Genomic DNA, 25,190 nt, shown 5'->3' with positions numbered 1-25,190 from the left:
TATGCAACATGACTTCAAGATGTTTTGGCTTGAATAATTTCTTTTCACTGAAGGAGACAGGAATAGTGGTCCCTGGTAGCAGGGCTGCTCCTCGACAAGGCTCAGAGTCCACGACAGGAACTGGAGCTGGCAAGGTTGGACTTCTATGGAAAGCCTTTTCAGCATTTATTACATATCACTGATATCAGAGTACATTTTCATACACTAGTTCACTAGTAAGCACTCACTAGCCGAAAATGTCAGCACACACAAATAAAAATGCTTACAAATTAACAAGTGACATCAAAATGTGCACCTAGTTAACTAGTGGCTAAAACCATCACTACTTACCTACCTGAAGCCATTTTTGGTTCTACTTGCGTGGTGTCTACTAGTTAACTAGCAAATGCAAATAACTACCACACGTTTGAAGTTGTGCCCTGCGCTATCGTACTAGACAACATGTGCAGCACAGTAGTTAACATGTATGTCACAGTTGTTCAACAAAATGACACACTAGTTAACATGCTCAGTGAACCAGTTAACTAGTGAAGTACTTAACACTCCACTAGTTAACATGTATCACACTCGGAGTCCGATACATATTAACTAGTAGGACACACATGACTAGTTCGCCATTTTGTTAAATTTCGGGTGAATTACACGTTATCAAGTATAACATACATGTTCACTAGTGAGCAAATTTTCCTCTCACTAGTTAACTAGTGGTGGAAAATTACCATAACTAGTTCACCGGTCAACCATTGGAATTCCACTAGATAATTAGTGTGAGTTTTTGTGTTTTTACTAGTTAACTAGCTGAGTAATGTGGATGTAACTAGTGAAGTAGTATGGATTTTTGCTTCCACTAGATAACATGTAAACTTGACAGTTTTTATTTAACTGCTAGTGTTGCTAGTTGCTGTTCCTCAGACAAACATGTTATTTACTGTGTAATTTGCAAATGCAAAGGGTGAAATATTAACAATATCAAGAATCCTGATTGGTTGAGTTATTTTTTTTTTATTTCAGAGACAATAGGATGCCTCAGTCTACATAATTCCCCACCATCTCCACCATAGTAATTTATTCAACTAGTGTTACTAGTGAGCATTTTGTCCTCTACTTGTTAATTAGTTACTAGCCGTAGAGCTAGCTAGAGGCTAGTGGTGGGTGATACTGCAAGCTTTGGTGTTGATCCGATACCAAGTAAATACTGGACCGGTAGATAGAAACCCAGACAAAGTTCAACAGTAAATATAAATATATAATATAAAGTGGTGGTGTTGCCACTGTATTTAACATATTGTATTTGGCATCAACATGTATTTTCTGCAGACTGTACAGGTTGCCATTGTTTCATTTTTGGCTTGAAAATATAACCACACTCTTTCTTGCTTCCATCCTTGGTCTTTTTCCTCCTCATGCTTCTTTGTTTACTGTCCCGAGTCGCTGAGTCACGTGAGATCTCAACGGAAGAGGAGGGGGGGGGTCTGCTTCGCTCCGGTGTACAAGCGCAGGCACGCCATTACACACAGGCACTTAGAGACGCCCAAGGCTTAAACAGGAAGTGGATTTGAAGTTTTAATGATACTCGGTAGTCAGACAGGCGAAGGTCGGTACACAGGTTTGCAGTAGTGAAAGCAGCAGTACAGCCAAGAATAAGGCGGTGGGCAGTCAGTTTTCAGCAGAAGTCAAAAACACAAGGCAAATCCAAATACCAGAACCAAGGGAGTAGGCAAGGCAAGGTCAGAAGCAAGAACTAGAATTGGTACACTGGCGAGACTTACACTAAGAAATCCAGTTGCCATGACTCCACTTTCACATTTTACATTTTATAGAAGTATACTGTTTATTAAGATTACAGTAGGAACAGTAAAATAATAATTTGTGGGTTGGCTGTATTATATTAGTAAATTAGTATTTACTATTAGTATTACTATAATTTACTGTATAGTTAGTATTATACAGTAAATTATTTATTCTACACAGTACAGTACTGTATTTTTTAACATTAAGAAGCTGTTTTTGTACAGTACAGTACCTACTGTAAAACAGTATCTGCCAGTAGTTTACTGTAAATTAACAGAGACATCTTCATCATCCTTTAGCAGCCCACTTTGACCAACTAAGTTTATTGAGGTCTGTTGATGCTCATTGACTGTAAAGCCCCCAAGTTAAAAAAGTAAGATGGGAAAGTGGGAAGGGTTTAAAGTTAAAACCTCAAGAGAATATGAGGCAGCATAACATACCATTTCCCTATTTCTGTAACAAAAAAGTGCTGAACTGGGCAACAAAACGCAAAACTATCAGCAAACTGAGACAACAACAGAAACTTGAAACCCAGACAGAAACATAAATTAAAAATACATAATGCATTTATTGAAAAGCAGAAGGTCATAAACACACTGATGTTTTTAAGATGACACACACAAATACAAAACTGTTTTATTCCAACTCTCTCATGGTTATTCATTATAATAATGATGTTGAAAGCCACCATGCTCCTTGAAAGGTAAAGGTTCCAAAGTTAAAGGTTCAGCAACTTATTCAATATTTTAACCAAAGTCTGCAACATTAATGATATATACACAGGCAAAAAACAAACCATTATCTAACTATAACTTGACCAACTTTAACGTTAAATTCAACAATAATATTCAAATTGCAGCTGCACGTAGAAATTTGAACACTAGGTCCCTAAAACCTACAGTATAAACAGAACTGTGGTCACCTATTCAGGAACCTTTGGTGAGATGTAACATCAACATTATGTAAAACTGAGCCGAACCTTAAATGAATTTCATCCCATATCAAAAATAGTAAAGGTAGTGTTAAGTCAAATGTTTATATATATGTGTGTGTGTGTGTATGTATGTATGTAAATTAACCCTGTGATCAGACGGTGAGGGACTGTAAGAAACCAGCTCAGATGAGAATGTTTGCTGTGAACTGCTCCACGACATCTTCATACGTGTCTTTCTAGAGAGCAGCAGCTTCATCTCTGGTGTCTAACATGACCTTCTTCGAACAGCCAAGAGCTGTGATTTGTTTATCAGCAGTCTGGAGTTCACAACCTATGAAACAGAAAAAAAAGGCAAAATATTAAGGGGAACGGTTTCAGCCAGGCTTAAATAAATGCTTAATTAAATGTTATTTTTAATTATTTTAAGTCAAAGACTCTTTAAAAGAAAATTGCAGCATTTTTTAATAATTATAAAATACCTTAACTTAAATAACTTACTAATAAAACCAACATTTCAACAATTTCTTTGTAAAGTTAATTAAACATGTGAACATTAAACCAATGACCAATCAGCTACCTATACTTTTAGAAATATTTGTGCTAAAGCATTTTCTCTAATACATACTACAGTAATTCACTGAACCTCCTCCTTTCTAAAGATGCTCACACTAAACCTTTATGATAGATACACATAATGAAGGGCTCATGTGCTTTGCCTGACGGTAAGCTGAACACCACCATTAGATCTGTGAACACAAACTTGGTTAAAGTGAACATATACTGTATGTTGAAAGGTCTCACCTGAGTGGCTGTGTTTTGTTTTTTTTGAAATCCAACCTACAGTAGAAGGAAATGTTAAAATTTAAAATGATTAAAGCTACCTTTAGTGAAATCAACAGGAGGCAACAAGCACTAACCTTTGATTGTAACACCACAGAGTGTTACTAAAGAACACGAAATACCAAAAACTAGGAAGTAATGATGTCTTGATGCGTCCCTGCAGACAACGTCAGTCTGTGCGTCGCCTGCTCTGACATTTATTTCAGTGTCTGAGCAACTTTTGGACCAAAAGGTGAAAAAACAAGAAAAAATATTTTCAAGTGTTTAATGGCTAATGAGTTTTTATGTTATCTTTTGCATGAGTGTCTATAGACATATGTATTTGGACTTAGATCTCAGAATTATTTAAAGTTACATACAGAATCAACATTAATGAGCCCTTGTTAACACATACAATTATAACCGTAGTTTAGATTATTCACATATATTATGTGTGTAAATATGAAAAAGTATAATACATATTTTTTTGAATATCTAAAAAACATTGTCCTACACTGTCCAAGCTGTGCAGTTCACACCATGCGGTGAAAAAAAGCCGGGTTGACAGTCTTCACACACTGCATCGGATCTTTCGGTTCCTTAATGAAAAACAAGGATTAGCAGCAAGGATTACCAAACATCCAATGTAAAACCTTCATCAGACTGAAAATGTGTCGCTTCACTGTCAAACTAGCTGACCTGAGTTCATCTTACCAGGTTCTTTTATCCTTTGTCCAGGTTTACAGACCGTGTGCTTGTCTGCAAAAATGCAGATTGTTTCCTCCCAGCTTTTGCAGAAATATCCAGGTGAAACGTCACAAACTGTATCAACTTTTACTGTACAGTTGTACCTCTTGAAAAGACCGTCACCTAAAAGAGAGACAGCCTTAAACAAGCTTTATTCCACATGATCAGACACTTACTCATAACAGCATGTCTAACTGTACCTGGATCACATGAGGTGCAGGGGAAGCAGCTTTTCAGGCCATTGGGTCGGTTCATGTAAGTCCCCTCCTCACAAGGAACACACTGGGTGCCTGACTCTGCTTTGCAGTCTCTTAGAACAACTGTGCCTGGTGAAAGCATCACATGAAAACATAAGATTTGTTTGAAATACAAATTATATTATGAAGTAATATGACAAATAATACTGGTTTATTAACGATTTATTAAACCATAAAATCATGAAAGTGTCTATCCAATTGAGAAACTACAATTTCCTTATGAAAGAGTCCAATCAGCGCTTTATGATGGTAACTTTAAACTAATGATAATTAGGACTTTGTGTATTAAGTGTTGCAGTTCAGCCATTGCCCTGCATGTAGAAACGTTTCATTCGGTCTTCATAGAAATTGAAAATGACAACTGGTTTTGTTTAACGAGCGCCTTAAACAAACTTGCTTCATGCAGGAATACCTGCCACGGTCGCAGGTGCGAAGAATATGCGGACACATGCCTGCACCGGGGGTAGATCAACAGCACAAACAGTAACAGACTCAGAAGGTTTCAGCTAAAAATAATGGTGATGTAAAAAGGTCGTGGCAACACACTCAGTTTGGCAGAACTGTAACAAACTCCTCTGTTAATACTATGAAGGAGGCGATGAGGAAGTGGTTCAAACCCGTCAACATCCCTGCAGTCTCGGCTTATCGAAGACACTGGTTCATATTATTTACCAGTTTGTGGTTTTTGGGTGTTATTTACACAAATGTTTCACTACACTGTAATATCTGAATATCGGGATGTTATGAATATAAATATTCTGAACTAGAAAGAGACGGAACCTATAGCCGCCACCCTTCAGCTAAAGTCTCGAAGCTTGTCCCGACTTGCTTTCATACCCTCTAGACATCTCGGGCAACACTGTCCGTCACGTGCCGTATATTCGTTTGATTGGCAGCACGATCCCGGAAAGACAAAGACGGCGACGACCCCTGTAAAACCAAAGTTAACTATTAACCAAGCTGCGAGCTAGGACACACTCATTACGGAGGTGTAACGCTTTTAGCTGTAACGACGGAATTTGACCAAACGTACGAGACTTACCAAACAAAAACAACGTGGGGAACATGTCACATTTAACTCAACTAACTAAAAACATGAGAATATATTAAGAATCTATTAATTGAACATTTTTCTGCCACCATTGCAAATAAAAAAAATTACTCCCACTTCCGCGTTGGCCGCTACCGCCGCCTACCGGTAGAGCACACGAGTGGCAGGATGAACGTCTCTCCCTCCTATTGGCCTCCAGATGCTTGGTTTAACGCCTGAATATTACTAGTTATTGGATGCAGGATGGACCACTAAATGCAAACTGGAAACACACAGCTCTGGTTGTCTTCTCCAAGTCATGGTTTTCTGGCTGATGAGTCATTACTTCTCAAAACATAAACAAATCACAACAAATAAATATTCAGATGCAATATTACATTTGACCATATAAAACAATAATGATACATGTACAAACTAATGTACACCTTTATACAAACTGTATACACAATGTATGCACAATTTAGAATAATTATACAATGTGTTATAATTATAATACATTTTTTGCACAAAAGCTGTATTATAATGTATTGTATTACTCATCCCTGCTCAGAAGGACCTCACATTCACTCTATACACATATAATATATAACTATAATTGTGTTTTTAAGATATTGCATCATCTTGAACGACACAGTGTATTGTTATAGCAGTTTGTTGTTGTCTTCTTGTTGCTGTTTCTGTGTTTGCAGATCTCAGTTTCTGCTGCAGCATCAAAGTGTGAACAGAGGCATCGTTATCAAAAATGCTTCAGGCACAAGTCTCTTGATTCTGTTTTTGTCTCAACACAGTTGATATTTGTGAAGCTCTGTTGCGTGTTGCTGTTAGTTAGTTCCAAAGGTTTGTGGTTTTCTTCACTAACAGACTCATAATGATACAGTGTGACAAGTACAAAATATAAAATCCTTCTTTTCTTTTCTAGATATTTCATCATCAGCTCATTAAAAAAATGCAGTATCTCGTCTGTACACTGTTGTGTACTGTCGATGTCCTTTTAGTTCAGTTCTGGACATTTTGATGTCAACATTATTGTGAAGTCACTAAATAAAATCATCCTCTTCTTTCTCCAGCTGATCAGTAGTTCTAAAGACGGCATGGTACATTAAATGAGCAGGTTTTATCTTTACGCTACAAAGACAATGTTTCAGAATCCATCTGGTAACAACTGGGTTCTGTAGAACATTAACTCTGCAGCGTAAGACTACTGGGAGGTGTTTGTCTTCTGACCGTCTCACCCTGACAAGAAAAAATATAAACTTACAACAGAAACAGTTAAATGTTAATGTGTTACATGTCATCTCAGTCTCTATGTGATCAAAACACTGAGGTTTTACCTGCTGTCCTCTCTGCTTATAACATAGGCTCTACTGTGGCAGGTGAGTTTTCTACCAATAAAAAAACATCTTAATCAGCAAAGTAATAATTTGGCAAAAGGTTTCATCAGTCATGTTTGTTGTCTGAAATCTTACCTGGTTGCGGTTGAAAGCATATTTTCTTCAGTTTGAAATGGTAAACTGCTAATGCTACAAATAAAGCAATTAAAACAATAACTGTGCCAGTTATAATTGATGTCAGCTGTGATTCGTTGGTATCAGGCTGTACTCCACACTCAGCATCAGTTGAAGCTGTTCCTGCTTTTACCATATGAAGGTTTTCTCTGTCACATCTGAAATGATAAAGGTTTTGTACATTTGTAGGATTCATGAATTTCCTGCTGTTTTAAGAAACTATGTGTGAACGTGGCTGATGTGAAGCTTCACTTACTGTGTGTGTGGTCGACAGGAAGTAAATGATCCATCTGAGAAGGTTCCATCACTGCAGTCAGAGCACTCGGTGTCAGAGGACGAGGTTCCTGAGCAGACATGTACATTTAAATTAGAACAGGTCAAACTGTTTATAAAGAAAAAAGAAGTGAAACTGTACCAGCGAAGGAAGAGTGATAAAAAAAAAAGTAAAAATTAGTTTGTTCATAAATCCATACTGTTGACAATGCAAGATGTGCATGAACATCCAAGGTATCACAGTTCTCCTTCAGACACCAACCATTTTTACTGATGTATTGTCCTGTTTCACAGCGTCTGTGTTGTCGTGCTGCATTACAGTCGTTATCTGAAGACTCCACACAGTAAAATCCCTCCAGTGGTTCACAGATTGTGTCTGACGTTGACGTACATGACTTCTTTGTCTTCAGACCAGAACCTGTGAAGACACAGATGTTACAGATAGGGTTATAGAGATGAAAACAGTTTTAGAAAAACTAAGAACTATAGTTTCTAACTATTAAGCCTAAAACAATTGTTTACTAATCTTAAACAATTTGTGTACACAACTGTGAAGCTAGTGTCTTTTTAGTTTAACACAACCTCAAAGGCTCAGCTGACGTTAGTAGCTCATCGAGTGATATTAAAAACAGGAGTCAGTCCTGATGATGATGATGAAGCTAACTTACTCAATGTAAGTTAGACACTGTTGAACGCAGTAAGAATTGCAGGTATAACTCCACATAAAGGTCATGTTTTCAAATATTTAAGAAAGATGAACAGATGCAGAAACAACCTTGATCACAATTTGTGCAGGCTAAACAGTATTTAAGTCCAGTGGGCTGGTTCATGTAGGTTCCCTCCAAACACGATAGGCAGGATGTGCTTCTGAATTCTGTACAGTCAGTTTTTACTCTACTTCCTGTTGAAAATAATAGCGTAATATTTAATAATTACACCATTACAATAAGTGTGACTTTGTTTATCAACCAGCTGGATCTTACCAGGTAAACACATGGGGCAGCATTCATTTTCAATCAGATACTCAGCTTGATGACACGTGAGTGTGTGTCCACTGAAGACAGTCATCACAAAAATCTGTGAAGATAAAAAAAGAGTTTGTCTGAAGAAAGCCTGGTTGAAATCTGAATCTCAGAAACAAAGAAATAACATTTCATTGTTACCAGATACTGTGACTATCCCACATTCACTGGATGAGAAACTACAATACTTTTCAACTCACTAGCTTCCTGTATGTGTGCATTATGTCAGTGATGACGGTCATCAGCTCTTTGTTACAGCCAGAAGAACCTGGGTTTAACCTGGTGCCCACCGTCAGTCATTACGGTTTTGTTCTTGTGGTTTGGTGAGCATGTCCTGTGATTTTTGACGCCAATGACTTATGGTGAATGTGTGGTAATGCCCAGTCATGTTGGATGTGGAAGTGAACGATGAGACAAAGCAATGAGGGACCTGATGTTAGATGTTGTACAAATAAAAACTTAGTCTTGATGTAAGTAGGTCACAAAGCAAACGCAGGTGTCTGCAAGTCAGCTGCTCTGACATCAGTTCAATTACTTATCAGCTAAAGAATTTAGAGCAGGAAATACACATTGACAGCTGTGTGTACAACTAATTATAGATTAACATATTAAAAAAAATTTTAAACCAGAACATAACAACATTTAACAGTAAGTCGTAATTCAAATTAAGTTGTTGGTGTTGGTCTGTTGAAGCGCTGAGTCAATCTACCGTCAACATCCTCCACGGTTTCCATTTGTACAGGAAAGAATGACCACTACCAAACTACTTGCCACAAACACAGCAGCAAACGCTGCCTAATGTTCCTATTAAAAAAACAAAAAAAACAAAAAAAAAAAAACAACACCATCACCACCAGGAAAAAGAGGTTGATTTACAGGCAATGAGGAAATCACCAATCACCATTCCTTCACCTGGAAAGTTTAAGACTTTCCTACAATGATAAAATATAGCAGAACAGGAAGTAAACAAAAGGCATCATAATGGAATCACAAGCTAAAACAAAACTATTGTAACTTTTCTTTGGGTATATTCAATCTGTTCAATCAAAACTGGGGGTCTAGAGTCAGTGTTTTAGATGTATGTTCAATTAAATATACAGAGAAATAAATAATTGACATGTTACACAGTACAGTAGGCTTTTACTGTTATGGAAGATCCATATTATGAGCAATATGTAATAATAAACTCTAAAGTGATTAGAGGTTATTAATGGAACACTTGAGCAACATAAATACAAAATTATTTCAGAAAAAAGAGTGCAGACAGACACAGACTGAATGACATCAGTGTTAATTGCTTTGCAATAGGGAGGAGAAAATGTGTCAAACCAGTGAGAACAGGTTCACACATTTGCTTTATGTGTCCAATGCTCTGCTGAAATAGCGATGATGAAGACTGAGTGGAAACTAGTTTTGTAAAACAGGTCAAAGCGACCAATAAAAACAGTGAATAAAATGTGTAGAACTATGCACTATTTTACCGTATGCTTTTTTATTCTATTTAATTTCTATTTATTTTGTGTTACTTTAACTGTTTTTCATTGTGTGTTATATTATGTTTTGTATTTTTGTAAAATGTTTTATTTTGTTTTACGATAGCTTTGTTTAGTGAAGCAGCTGTTTTTGTTTAACTTTTTCCTCCCCATTGTGTTCTATTTTATATTTGCTTTCTATGTTTTAGAATAATGCATCAGCATTTGATTGTTTTTTTCATGTTGTTTGTTTTGTGTTCTTTGATATTTCTTTATAAAATTATTTGATTTTTGTTTTCACCATCTTGCCTATTGTTTTGCTGTGAATGTTTTGTATTACTTTTGAAATTCATAATGTGTTTATTAAACTTTAGTTTTGTTATTGTTTAGACACTGTGGGAAAGGAAGGTAAGTTACATGTCTGGAAACATCTTCAAGTGCAAGTGCAAAGTGCAAAACCTATTATGTATTTTTATTTTAGTCTTGCTAGAAGTTGACAGTTCATTTAACTTCTAGTACTCACATGAAAGTTAAGTCATTTGATACTAAGTAGAGTCACAAACAGTAGTATCATGCTGAGCTGACAACATACTTCATCTGATACCAGCAGGTATCACATTTTCCTCACCAATACTATTATGATATTGTATGACTACAGAGTCTGACATCTCACTAAAACTATTCTTACCTGTGTTTTTTTAAACCTGTTGAGACTTAGCATAAAGTGCTAAATGCTTCTTTAAATGCAAAGTCTTCTGGACTCTGAACTTGCTATAAAATCACAATACCAATTTTCCAGCCACAGTAGTTTCTCTGTACACAGCTGTAACATTCACCAGCGTCACAGCTCCGACTTTTATTTGTTTGAGGTGTGACCTGGTCAGCAGATCACCCACAGCGCGGCAGGTAATTCAACAAAAAACAGTATCGTTTCCAACATCACTCACATTATACTGAGATGAACAGAGTTCAAGAGATGGAAAGTACCCACAATCACACTGGCATAATTAAATATGGCAGGAAAAATTAATGCAAAAGAACAGTTCCATTATCAACTGCTAGTTAATATGTCCACTTCACTAATATTGCTTTTAATTATTTTTTTATCCAGTTATAATTAGTTAATTTTTAAGTTGAATCTGTCAGAACCCTGATAATCGTACTGTATATTTATTACTGAGATCACAGAGGAGCTGGAGTTGTAATGGAGTCATTATACTGTATTAAGAGATATGTCACAGAACCTGTGCCTTAGCCCTGTTTTAGTTTAGTTTCCTATTGTATTTTGTATGTCACGTGCCTTACCAGCTGCACACTTTGTAATTTTCAGTTTCTGCATTTAATGCGTCTGATTTGCGTCTGATCTTGCCTGCTCCCTCGGTTCTGGTGTTTGGACTGTGTCTTGTGTATTGACCTCTGCTGGAGATTAACTGCTGATTGCCTGATTTCTGTCTGTTCTACTGCCTCTGTTAACCTGTGTACCAGAATATAAAGTGTGCGATGGCACCTCCTTTTGGTTTAATTTGAAATGATCATCACAGACTAATGACCGTATCAACTTCTATATTAAAAATTTTGGCTCCATTCGGCTGATGACATCACATAATTGGTGTATTTTAAAACAAATTCACAAACAATGGTCAAATGCCTGAAAAAGTTCAGAGATTTACCACCTCTTACATTCTAACGTGTAAGTTCTAGTTGTTGGAAAAACAATAGTCTTTTATGTAGAAGTGAAGGTTCAGGAATAAGGAATGAAAACAAGGAGGGATATTAAGAATAGGTTATTTACTGTAATAAATAGGACAGTAAAGCTCATGGATTTCTTCCTCAAAATCATCTTCAACAGCAAGCTGAAAGTGTTCAGAAGACACCATCTCCCTGAGGTTTGGGATGAGAGTTGTGTTGTAAAATCCAGACACAGCAAAACAGAATCTGCAAGCAAAAAGAACAGACATCAAACGGTTGCTAGGTTTTTGTTTTGGTCCATTATGTCATACACATGATCACATTATAGATTTGGTAAAGAAATACATCAACTTGCAGGAAACAACCAAAATGTGGGTTTAAATGCTTTGATGTATGTGGTGGAAATTTCCCATAAAGAAGCAGATGAGAGAGTTGTGTTTTGTGTGATTTATTATAAAAATGAAGAAAAATAAAAATAATAAATTATTTTTATTTTGGTTTATGCACTGATCTCCCCAGCTGGTTTTGGTTTGTTGAAAAACCAAAAACCAGCTGGGGAGATCAGTGCACACACCACGAAGGTGTGATGCAAAGAGCCCACGATCCTTAAGTTGTCTCTGCCTTTTAACCTCTCTGTCCGACTACAGTGGAACGTCTGTGTAGCCCAATCAGGCTGCATGCACCATCTCATCCCTGTCGCGGTGAGTGTGGAGATGTTTACATTCTCACACCAGCATCACTGGCGTCTGACTATCAGGGAGGAAGGAGCACTAAGTCTCAACAGACAGAGACACAACTCCCTGGACTGCGGTCAAGTGAGCCGTCGTTCGTTCATCCGTCGTTCAGCCAGCCGCGCTTCAAAAACGTCTTGCGCCCGTATTACGCGCTTTACAGCAGAGCACAAACCACGCTCGTTGCAACTTCCTCTTTTCATAGCGAGATGTCGGTCTGTTCAAAATATGGAAAACTACGAAACAAAATATTGCATATATAGAAAAACTGTCGCCTAATAAAGATCTGTGTACTTTTACTGTAAAATTAAGCATTCATTAGTGTTTAAAAATACCATGTCATACTGTAAAACTTTTATAATTAATAACTTAACTTAACTTTGGTGCATAGTTCCAGGCTCAGACCACTTTCCCCCTGATCTACTAGAGGTGTACTATCACCACACAAAGATGTGTGTATTTTTACTGTATAGTTTAGGATTTATTAGTATTCAAATCTACCAAGTCATACTGTAACTGTATGGGCCATATAGTTAAATTTAATCATTAATAACTTGACTTTGGTGCATAGTTCCAGGCCCAGACCACTTTCCCCTTGTTCTACTAGATGTGTACTATCATCACACAAAGATTTGTGCACTTTTACTGTATAGTTTAGGATTTATTAGTATTCAAAACGTCCAGGTCATACTGTAATACTCTATGGGCCTTATATTCAGGCTAGAGGTGTACTATCGCCCTACAAAAATTAGTGTATTTTTACTGTATAGTTTAGGATTTTAGTAGTACCATGTTATGCTGTAATATGGCCCTTACAGTCAAGCACAAAACCACTAAGTACTGCACTACAAACAGTGTAGTGTGTAACTTTCTTTTTTATTGTTTAAGTCTGTATTGTGAAGAGAGAATAATTGCATTAAATCTAATCCTGCACATTTGGTTATATACACTTTGTATTTACATTTTAGTGTTCAAAACTAGATATTACAATGTGCAAGAACAGAGACGGCAATAACTTTGATAAAACAAACTCCAGACATGCGAAATGGTTTGATGAGAACAAATAACGATTTCAGTATCCATCCATTTTCAACTGCTTTTTCTTGGGGCGGGTCGCGGGGGCAACAGTCTAAGCAAACTCCAAACTTCCCTCTCTCCGGACACTTCCTCCAGTTCAGCCAAGCCTAGGACCTGTTTGCCTTGGGAGACCCTACCAGGGGCATTTAGGCCCCGACAACATAGCTCCCGGGGTCATTCAGGCACACAAACTCCTCCACCACGTTAATGTATGTTTCACACATAAATGTTCAGTTTTTGACTGTTCCATGACTTTATATTAAACATTAAAAATTTAGTTTCAATATTAAAAGTCACACTTTGGAGACCTAACAGATGGTAAAAAAAGGATTTAATGTGTGCGTGCTTAGCCTCACTCACATTTTTTCATATGAAAAGTGACATAATCTGGGTCTGGCATTATGCACTAAATTCAAGTTATTCATCATCATAGTTGAATATAAGGCCCATAGAGTATTACAGTATGACCTGGAAGTTTTGAATACTAATAAATCCTAAACTATACAGTAAAAGTGCACAAATCTTTGTGGGGTGATAGTACGCCTCTAGCAGAACAAGGGGAAAGTGGTCTGGGCCTGGAACTATGCACCAAAGTCAAGTTATTAATCATCAAAGTTGACTGTATTATAGTATGACATAGTACTTTCAAGTACTGCTAAATCATAACTATACAGTAAAAGTACACAAATATTTGTGGGGTGATAGTACATCTCTAGTAGAACAAGGGGAAAGTGGTCTGGGCGTGGAACTATGCACCAAAGTCAAGTTATTAATGATTAAAGTTGACTATACAGCCCCTACAGTTACAGTATGAAATAGTAGTTTTTAATACTAATAAATCCTAAACTATACAGTAAAAATACACACATCTTTGTGTGGTGATAGTACACCTCTAGTAGATCAGGGGGAAAGTGGTCTGAGCCTGGAACTATGCACCAAAGTTAAGTTATTAATTATAAAAGTTTTACAGTATGACATGTTTTTTTTTTAAATACTAATAAATGCTTAATTTTACAGTAAAAGTACACAGATCTTTATTGGGCGACAGTTTTTCTATATATGTAATATTTTGTTTCGTAGTTTTCCATTTTTTGAACAGACCGACGTCTCGCTATGAAAAGAGGAAGTCGCGACGAGCGTGTTTTGTGCTCTGCTGTAAAGCGCGTAATACGGGCGCAAGACGTTTTTGAAGCGCGGCTGGCTGAACGACGGATGAACGAACGACGGTTCACTTGACCGCAGTCTCCACCTTGGGTTTGAGAGCTAGAGTCCAGAGTCTATCAGGCAGAGACAACCATTGAACAATGTAGGTGAAATGTCAAATACATAAAACAGACAAAACACAAGATATTAATTGCAGGGCATAAGTCTTTTTTTTTTTCTCCGGCGCCGGTCGAGCTGGCTGCTGGTCACAACAGCTCCTGTCCTCTTACTTCCATTTATTACTTTCTTCACTTATTTAAGTTTACTTTTCTAGTGTTTTGTTAGTAGCATTAGTGTACACAACCTGTACACAGCTTGTATATAGTTTTTCTAAGTTTGGCGCAGTACAAACGCTGTTTTAAAGCTACGATGTGCGTCGGGGTCAGAGCGCGCATTGTTTACACCGCGGAGCAGCTGATCGCGCTGCGCAGCGCCGTAGTTCTGCCCAGAGACAGACACGAGATCACCGCTGAGGTGCTGGTGAAGACCCGACGTGGGCGCCGCGCCGGAAAACTACGACGGGAGAAAACGAGACGCTTCAGGCCCGCTGTCCCCTCCGTCATCATGGGGAACGTGAGATCTCTCCCCAACAAGATCGACGAGCTCGCGGCGCTCACGCGGCACCAGCCGGAGTACAGAACGAGCAGCGTCCTGCTGTTCACGGAGACCTGGCTGACGTCACTCATCCCGGACTCGACTGTCGCACTGGACAATTTTCATCTGCTACGTGCGGACAGAACGGAGAACAGCGGTAGGAGGAAGGGAGGGGGTCTGGCTGTGTTTGTGAACATCAGGTGGTGTATGTCAAAATGAAGCCGTGTAACAGAGACATTGAGCCGTTAGCGGTGGGCATGAGGCCATTCTACCTGCCACGGGAGTTCACACACGTTATAATAATTGCTGTGTACGTCCCACCCTCCGCTAACGCTGACACAGCTTCTGAGACCCTGCTCTCAGTCACCAGCAGGCTGCAAACACAGCACCCACAGGCCCTCTTCCTGATCTCTGGGGACTTTAACCATGCACCTCCTTCAGCTGCTCTGCCTACATACACCCAGTATGTGACCTGCCCCACCAGAGACAATAAAACACTGGACTTATTCTACGCCAACACCAAAGAGGCCTACGCTGCATCCTCCCTCCCACCGCTGGGCAGAGCTGACCACAACACCCTGCATCTCCTGCCTGTGTATAAACCTGTTGTACACAGGCAGCCGGTGGTGCCCCGCACAGTGAAGAGGTGGACAGCTGAGAGCGAGGAGGCTCTCAGGGACTGTTTTAACACCACTGTGTGGACGGAGCTCTGCGACCCACATGGGGAGGACATTAACGCAATAACAGACTGTGTAACGGACTACATAAACTTCTGCTGTGAAAACACTGTTCCCACCAGGCGGGTTCGGTGTTTCACCAACAGCAAGCCATGGGTCACCCCTGATATTAAAGCTCTGCTAAAGGAGAAGAAGAGAGCATTTAAATCAGGGGACAGGGAGGAGCTGAGGAGGGTGCAGAAGGAGCTGAGGAGGAAAATCCGTGAGGGGAAGTCCAGCTACAGGAGGAAGATGGAGGAGCAGCTGCAGCAGAACAATGTGAGTGAGGTGTGGAGGAGCCTGAAAACCATCTCAGGCTTCAAGGCTCCACACCCACAGGCTGAGGGGGACCTGAGCTGGGTCAACGAGCTGAACTCACACTTTAATAGGTTTGACCAAGCACCCACTCACACCTCCCAGCAGCTGCCTCCGAACCTCTTGTCACCTCATACCACTGGATTACCAGCCCCCACAGCCCTTCACACCTTTACACAAAGCCCTCTACCCTCAGCCCTGACGACTGGTGACTCATCCCAACCACACCCCCTCACTTCACACCACACTGAGTCACTTCCTTAACCCCTCACTTCACACCACACTAAGACACTCCCTCCACCCCTATCCTTCTCCAGCACCCAGGTGAGAAGTGAGCTCAGGAAGATCAAGGCCAGGAAAGCAGCTGGACCAGACGGCATCAGCTCCAGACTCCTTAAGTCCTGTGCAGGCGAACTGTGTGGAGTTATGGAGCATGTCTTCAACCTGAGCCTCAAGCTGAGGGTGGTACCACAGCTCTGGAAGACCTCCTGCGTGGTACCAGTGCCCAAGACACCGCACGCCAAAGACCCCAGCAGCTTCAGACCAGTGGCTCTGACATCACACCTGATGAAGACACTGGAGAGACTGGTCCTGGGTCACCTCCGCTCTGCAGTGGGAACCTACCTGGACCCGCTGCAGTTCGCCTACCGACACGGCATAGGAGTAGACGACGCTGTCATCTTCCTCCTACATCGAGCCCTTTCCCACCTAGAGAAGCCCGGCAGCAATGTGAGGATCATGTTCTTTGACTTCTCCAGGGCCTTCAACACCATCCAGCCGATGCTTCTGAAACACAAACTGGAGGAGGCTGGTGTGGACCTTCATCTGACGGAGTGGATTATGGACTTTCTCACAAACAGGCCTCAGTTTGTGAGAGCCAGGGACTGTGTGTCTGACACTCTGACCTGCAGTGTGGGGGCCCCACAGGGGACTGTACTGGCCCCCTTCCTTTTCACCCTCTACACGTCAGACTTCAGACACAACACGGACAGCTGTGTTCTGCAGAAGTTCTCTGATGACTCTGCGATCGTCGGACTGATCACCGATGATGACGATGCAGAGTACAGAGGACTCACTCAGAACTTTGTGGACTGTTGCCAGCGGAACCACCTCCTGATCAATGCAGGGAAAGGAAGGAGATGGTGGTGGATTTCCGCCATCTGTCATCCCACTGATGCACATCCAGAAGGGACATTGAGAGAGTGGACTCTTACAAGTACCTGGGAGTGCATCTGAACAATAAACTGGACTGGACTCATAACACGGATGCACTGTACAGGAAGGGTCAGACTGCGGTCTTTTGGAATGAGAGGGCCACTCCTGAAGACCTTCTATGACTCTGTGGTGGCATCAGCCATCCTGTACGGTGTGGTCTGCTGGGGCAGCAGCATCACAGCGAGGGACAGGAAGAGACTGGACAGGATCATCAGAAAGTCCAGCTCTGTCCTGGGCTGCACTCTGGACACGGTGCAGGAGGTGGGTGAGAGAAGGGTCCTGGCTAAACTGACATCCATCATGGACCAGGTCTCTCACCCACTGGAGGACTCACTGTCTGCTCTGGAGAGCAGCTTCAGCAGCAGACTGATCCACCCTCCCTGTGTGAAGGAGAGATATCGTAGATCTTTCCTACCTGCTGCTGTCAGACTGTACAATCAGAACTGTTGACCAAGTCCCACTACAGTCACTCACCCACTGCATCAGTGGTTTATATAGCAACCTGCTCTGCACAGTATTTGTGTAAATCTGTGAACAATCATGTATAATGTTACCTGTACAAATCTTATACCCATTACCGTGCAATAACCCTGCAATGACCTCATACTCACTCTAACTGTACTGTACTGCTTTGTACTGTGCCAACACAAACTGTTCTGTACCTGTATTCTCGCTCATCTGTACTGCTGTTGTAAGACGTAATTTCCCCACTGCGGGACTATTAAAGGTTTTCTTATTCTTATAAATCACGTGACAGCCGCATAGATTTTTCCATTACAATGTTTCAAACAATTTGCTTCAGGTTTTACTTTTACTTAGAAACGAAACAGAAGCAGGTTTGCAGTTTTGCTCCAACTCGTGTTGTGTAATGATTAACTTCTCTAATAAAAAGGTCATGTTCTAACTCGTCCTTGAGACAAATGCATTGTGCGCGCAGCCATTACAGTTTTAAAAAAGACGGACCTGGGCCCAGTTCCATAACTACTGGATCCGAGTTCGTTCACATGAACCATCAGTGTTCGTTCACGTGGAACGTTAGCTGCGACACGTCTGTACTGGTCAAAACATTTTAAGGTCTTGTGTAATCACTAAATACAACTGCGCAATATATACCACACAGGCCTAGCCCGAGTTAGTACAAAGTTTTTCACAAATCAATGATTTGATATCAGTATCAATAACAACCTTGTCCTAAACCGGTTCTACAGTGTTTTGGTCACGTTGACCCAGAAACGTACCTTTGCCGTTGTCGATCGCTTCCAAACAGCAAGCTTCTTCACAATAACAGCTCAGAGACGTTCAGAGACGTTCAGGTAGCCTCGGAAACATGACGACTCCCTCTGAATGACGAAGGCCAATAGTTTGAGGACAATGTTCACATTCTGAACAGAGAAGAAAAGTGGTTTGAGCCTGTACACATTAATGCACCCTCACTGAACAGAGGAAGACTTGGACACAATCTGTCTCTCATTTATCATGCTGCCCTTTCACCTAGTCCCAACAAGTTCAAGACCACTTCACAAGTCCAACCCAAAGAACAAGCCCAAGGACTCTGTAATGACAGAGGAGGAGCTTGACAGTTAACACTAGTGGTGGTGAAACTTAAACCTTTGGTGTCGATCAGATACCAAGTAAATACTGGACCAGTATCGCTGATAAAATGAGCCAAAACAGCAACAATAGATCAACCAACACACAATAACTGCTTTAGTGCAGGTCAGCGTTTAACAAAGTGGCTTGTGATTATTTGAAGACCTGCAGGCATCCTGTTAAACCTCCCATCATCCATTTACAGGTGGGAACATGTGCTTGACATGAGCTGCATTCTGGCCTATGGAGACGTTCGCCAGCTAATTTTTTAATAGTTAATGCATTATCAAATGTAAATACAATTTTATGACTTTCAGGTGTTTTGTTTTAAAAATTTAAGTTAATAAAACTCAGACATAGTTCAACAGTAAATATAAATATATAATATAAATTGATGGTGTCGCCACTGTATTTAACATATTGCATTTAGCATTAACATTTATGTAACCCTTTTGCCACCCAGCTCGTTATGAAAAAAAAAAGAATAACTAATAGATGTTATGGCCCCTTAAACATTAAAATAATCAATGGGCAAAAGAGACATTCTGATGTATAAAACAGTCTAGGGTCAGGTATGATTATCGCCTTACCCAAATGTTCACAGTGAAAAAAACAACACACATCAAGACTTTATATATTGTATTAAGCAAACATAACCATAAACGTACCCAGTCAAACAGGCAAATAATATTTTTTATCCACAACAGTTAATCTCACTGTGAAACTGAAAGTCTCATTCAGGCCTGCGTTGGCGCGCGTTGGAGCCCATTTCCATCGAAAATATCTCCTCCTTGTTAGTCTGAATAAGTTGTGTTCAGGCTTACCACCCAGAACTCCACTGTCCTGTCGTCCTCCACGCAGGGGGAAGCGGTGAATGTCCGACGACAACTCCGTCTACTTCCTTTCTGCACCCAGGTAGGTTGCTCGGACACGAGGATGCTAGCGCTAGCGTTAGCATTGAATTCACTCCGTCTTCCCTGAAAACGCAGCCCAATTTACTCCCCTACAGCGCGGGTCGTTCTCCAACTTCCCCGGCGATCCACCGGGAAGCAAGCAGTTAGTGATGGGTCCGGCAACACCGATGCGTCGGCGCCTGCGTCGAGCTCTTAGAGCTAAACACTGTGTCGGTGCGCGTATCGCGTTGGGAAAGCACGTGACCGATACAGTTCCTGTATCGGTCACTGTCTGACGCGCCCGCCATATATAAGGAAGCGCATGTGTCGGGCTGCATCTGCCGAATGGAATCCATGAGCGCTTGCCGTTCATCGTCAAATTCATCTATAATTCATCTCCTATCGGAAAATAAGGTTTCTTTTATGATTTAATTTTATGATAAAGTGAAAGTGTAGTATTAAAATAATTAAATAATTTTAAAAAAGCTTTCACTTGATCTATTTGAATTCAGATTAATTGAAGTGACTCTTTACTAATCATATTATTTTATGCAGGTTAAATTTCGTATTTATTCGACAGAACTTTCATATTTAAACAAAACCACCTCAAGTGTTGCTGACCTCAGCAACACTTCTAGACCCCAGATTTAAATCACTCTGGTTCCGCAGTTCCTCCAAGTGCAATGAGGCCGTCAGTAGACTGCAGTCAGAACAGCAGCTGTCTACACCCACTTCAGGCATGTTATTCAGCATTATTTGTTTCTTGATGTTTGGAAATGGTGCACTAAAATGGCAGTGTCTTGTTTCTAGATAACCTTTGTCAAGATCTCCTCATTGCAGTGGGCAAAGAGACCAAATTTGTTTTAAAAAAAAGGCATCTTCATTCACAACATGTTCACTTATATTTTTACGTTATGATACATGTCCACTTTATCGACTGTATCTAAAAATATAAATTTTAAATGTAAATGAAGATATGAAATAATACTATATAACATACAATAGCTCAAATTATATTATTGTATATATTAAGTCACAAAATCAGTGTCAGCTGAGTACGTCAACTAGGTTGCCTGTAGGGAGTTTTAATGTCCAGCAGGTGTCAGTATTCAGTGACACAGTATCAATACAGTTTTGCAATGTGTCGAAACGTTTCATGACGCCTCATCTACCCATCACTACAAGCAGTTGTCCAGGCCTACTGGAGATGACTTTCAGCAAAATCCACTCGTTTCGGTGACATCCTCCGTACTTTTCTCTTTGCCGATCTCTTCCCGCCTCTCCTTTCCTGCTTCTCCTGCTCTCCACTTCCGTCTCTCGCTCTCTCCCGTGATGCGTTCAACGTATCACGAAATAATAGTGAATTAAATATCTGGGTCATTCTTTCTTGTAAACAAATAAAAAAATAAAGAAACTCCTTCTGAGAAATATTTTTAACATTTCAAACATAGATTAACTTTTATAATAAAATTATAAACCTAATTATTTTTCCATGGAATATAGTACAAGTAACATTATGATGAACCATGTAAACAAAAGAAACAATATTCTAATTCCTTGACGAATCAGCTCGCTACATTTATTTTCGGCTTGAAAATATAGCCACACTCTTTCTTGCTTCCATCTGTGTGTCTGTGACCTCCTCCTGCTTGTTTGTTTACTGGCCCAAATGAATGACTTTTGCATTGACAGAGGGGAAGGCACAGGGTAGCTGGAATGTCTTATCGGTGTTGCCAGATGGGAAATGAATAAATATGGTACTGTTGCTTAAAAGGTATTATTTGTAACAAGTATTATTAGTAAGAATTATAAGTATTTTGACACAAACTATCATACGAACAGAAAACAACTTCAAAAATCACAATCCATTTAAAAACACAGTATTATATGTGCACATGTTGTTGAATTTTCCTTTGGCGTGTTTTTGAACACTGTAATGTCCGATACCTCTTGAACATAGCAGTATCGGTAAAAGGCTATAGCCTCATTTGAGGCAACAAGTTAAAGCCCTAAAACACAGCGTCTAACTCCCAGACAGGCTGATGAAGCTGCTTGGTTTGCTAACCAGTCTCTATCTGTCTGTACTGAACTGTTTGTCCACCACCACAATGTCTGGTTGGTTCGCCATTACCATTCTGTCTGTCTGTATCTGGAAGTCCCACAGGATCTTGGCTCGCTCGTTTCCCACTTTGACCTTGGGGTTTCCAGTCCATACTCCGCGCAGAAGTTCCTGTATACTATGCCAGCCACTTGGTTATGGCGTTCCATTTATGCTTTCCCTCCCAGCATCTTACACCCTGCAATTATGTGCTGGATTGTCTAAGGGGCCTCTTTGCACAGTCTACACCTTGGGTCTTGTCTGGTGTGGTAGATCTGGGCCTCTATGGCTCTGGTGCTCAGGACCTGTCTCTTGTGCAGCCAGAATGAGTCCCCCTTGTGCTGTCCTTCAGCCCAGCCCTTTCAAGCCATTGGTAGGATTTGTTGAGATCAGCCACTTCAGTTATGTTCTGATGGTACATCCCGTGTAAGTACTTGTCCTCCCATGATGGTTCCTTTTGTCCCTTTTCCAGCATCTCATCCTCTGTTCTCCACTGCCTGAGACATTCACTCAGCACGTCATCTGTCAGGGCCTTATCCTTGATGTACTTATGGATCTTGGATGTTTCACCCTGGATAGTGGTTTTCACACTCACTAGTCTTCTACCTCCTTCCTTGCGACTAGCGTACAGTCTCAGGGTGCTGGATTTGGGGTGGAACCCTCCATGCATGGTGGGATTTGTTTTTGCCATTGAGCTGGCTTCTTAGGACTTGCCTTACTCGTTGGAGGTATTTGGCTGTTGCCGCATTCCTTGTTGCCTGTTCAAGGTTGCCATTTGTCTGTGGTATTCCAAGGTACTTGTAATTGTCCTCAATGTCTGCTATTGTTCCTTCTGGGAGTGAGACCCCTTCTGTGTGGATTACCTTGCCTCTCTTTGTCACCATCCTCCCACATTTCTCAAGCTCGAATGACATCCCGATGTCTGAGCTGTAGATCCTGGTGGTGTGGATCAGCGAGTAGATGTCTCGCTCACTCTTGGCGTACAGCTTGATGTCATCCATGTAGAGTAGGTGACTTATGGTGGCCCCGTTCCGGAGTCGGTATCCATAGCCAGTCTTGTTTATTATTTGGCTGAGGGGGTTCAGACCTATGCAGAACAGCAGTGGGGACAGTGCATCTCCTTGGTATATGCCACATTTGATGGATACTTGGGCAAGTGGCTTCCCATTGGCTTCAAGGGTGGTTTTCCACAACCTCATTGAGTTTGCAATGAAGGCCCTTAGAGTTCTATTGATGTTGTACAGCTCCAAGCATTCAGTGATCCATGTTGTGGAGAGGCAGGTTATTGGCCAGTAATTGGATGGGACTGTACCCTTTGAGGAATCCTTCATTATCAGGATTGTTCGCCCTTCAGTTATCCATTCAGGGTGAGTCCCATCCTTTAGCAGCTGGTTCATTTGTGCTGCCAGGCGCTCATGGATTGCAGTGAGCTTCTTTAGCCAGTAGGCATGGATCACCCACTGTGTCCGCCTCGCCTGTCAGATGGGAAATGGCATAGGCCACGCGCGATCTATCCGTGGGGAAAGCAGGTGAGTGCAGCTCGAAGTAAATCTCGCAGAGTGATGAACGCGCGACAGTCTCCGGACTCACCCGAGAAGCGTGTGGGTGCTCCCCAACAAGCGTCGGGAGCCGGGATGGCGACCATGGGAACGGCAGCGGCCGCGCTTGCCCCGGCGGTGGCTACGGGCACCTAGATCGGCTTCTTTTCTCCAGTCGTGCCCTGAAACAGCCGGCTCACCGCCTCCATTTGTCGCAGTGCGCAGTCCGCCAGCTTCTGCAGCGCGTCGTTTGTCCTCTCCACCTGCTTGCTGAGCCGCTGTCCCTGAGCGAGAAGCGCAGCACAGAGGGTATCAACGCTGGCTGGATTCATGTCTGGCCAGATCGTTCTGTCAGGTTTTGGCAGAGATCGGACCCACATGCACAGCAAAGATGCAGCAGATAGATGGTATGAGTAAAAAAAAAAAAAGCTTTAATACAAGAATCGTATTCTCAGACAGTCCAGGTCATACACGTGTAGGCACGAAGATTGAGGCACAGAGGGAGTAGGCTTAATCACTTCCAGATAACAGGCAGGGTTCAGCAACAGAATCTACAGAGTACGGTACCGGTCAGGATCAGGCGAGAATCAACAGTCGGGAACTCGGAACAGGGTCGAAGACGAGGTAAGCTGAATAACTGATTGCTGGAAAGTGACGACATGCGTACGACGATCTGGCGGATAACTGAGGTAACAGGTGGTGGTTAAATGTCCTGGTAAGTAATGACAAATGAAACACAGGTGCGTGTACTGAAAACCGGAAGTAAAGTTAGCGTGAACAGAATGATACTAGAAACCGGAACTACAGTGCTAAAACAGGAAGTAGACCTAGAGTCCTGACAGTACAAGAATAATTGCCTTTTATGAAACCACTCAGTTCTGTTCTATCTTGTCTATGTGTCCTTTCCCTTTTACGCTTCTTTGCATTTGAAGCCGGTTGTACAAGTACAAGTCACAACAAACTGAGTGAGGGTGGAAACGGCAGTAACTGGCAGCTTTTGCTGTTATAGATGTTATAGATGAAGAACTGCCCTTTTCAAAAGCCTGTTACAGTTTAGAGAACTGTTGAATGAGAACAGTGTCTCCACACATCCTGCTCTGAGTTCATTAAACCAAGATGTTTATACAGATTGCATCTTGTGACTTCTTTCATTTTAACAGGCTTTTCAATGTGTCAGCTGGAGTGAAATAAAAAAACGCTGACTGGAAGTATCACTATTAAAACTGCACAATTGACATTATTATAAGAACCACTATCAGCTCATACAGATAAACCAGTTTATCTATTCTTTTTTTGGACCTTATATTGTGAACAGAGTCTGTCTTTCACTTAATTCCACATAATTAGACTTTATATTTGCTTTGTTTTCTTCTTCTAAAGGACATGTAACTGTGCAGTCATATTCTCTTTCTTAACCTTGTATTTCAAAACTTCAACAGATAGACTGAAGCATTCAGACATTTAGACTAAAGAGATTAAAAAGAGTAAAGTGGTGACAAACCAGTTCTGGTTTGATTTTAGTAAAGTTCCAGTCTTGCTGCTGCTGTTACAGTAAAACCACACTAATTATGAAACGTAGGCACGAGACACAAAAATCCCTGATGAAACTGTTGAAGGGAAATTTCAACACATGAAGGTCAGTTTTAGCTTGAGTTAAATC

The 25,190-nt window shown here is 40.9% G+C and overlaps 1 protein-coding gene across 1 annotated transcript; it reads right to left on the bottom strand.

The window, feature by feature from the left end:
* Positions 1 to 2,391: 2,391 nt before the first annotated feature.
* LOC114858750 (uncharacterized) lies at positions 2,392 to 8,448 on the bottom strand. Its single transcript, XM_055510278.1, has 13 exons — positions 8,361 to 8,448; positions 8,153 to 8,278; positions 7,640 to 7,795; positions 7,361 to 7,448; positions 7,124 to 7,262; positions 5,717 to 5,801; positions 5,386 to 5,478; positions 4,492 to 4,617; positions 4,259 to 4,414; positions 4,059 to 4,143; positions 3,643 to 3,782; positions 3,527 to 3,562; positions 2,392 to 3,056 (listed from the first exon to the last, which is right to left on the bottom strand). The coding sequence occupies exons 1-13, from the start codon at positions 8,443 to 8,445 to the stop codon at positions 2,962 to 2,964; spliced, it is 1,410 nt and encodes a 469-aa protein (XP_055366253.1). The 5' UTR covers positions 8,446 to 8,448; the 3' UTR covers positions 2,392 to 2,961.
* Positions 8,449 to 25,190: the final 16,742 nt, after the last annotated feature.

Source organism: Betta splendens, chromosome 7 (genome assembly GCF_900634795.4).
Source record: "Betta splendens chromosome 7, fBetSpl5.4, whole genome shotgun sequence".
NCBI lineage: Eukaryota > Metazoa > Chordata > Actinopteri > Anabantiformes > Osphronemidae > Betta > Betta splendens.
This window is presented reverse-complemented; position numbering and strand designations above follow the sequence as displayed.

Excerpts from the sequence above, each read along its gene's own strand:
- LOC114858750 (XM_055510278.1), bottom strand. The coding sequence starts at position 8,445 with ATGACTGTCTTCAGTGGACACACACTCACGTGTCATCAAGCTGAGTAT. Across the intron at positions 4,618-5,385 it reads TTGCCCGAGATGTCTAGAGG|GCACAGTTGTTCTAAGAGAC; the intron begins GTATGAAAGCAA and ends TGCTTTCACCAG. Across the intron at positions 3,057-3,526 it reads AACAAAACACAGCCACTCAG|GTTGTGAACTCCAGACTGCT; the intron begins GTGAGACCTTTC and ends TCTGTTTCATAG.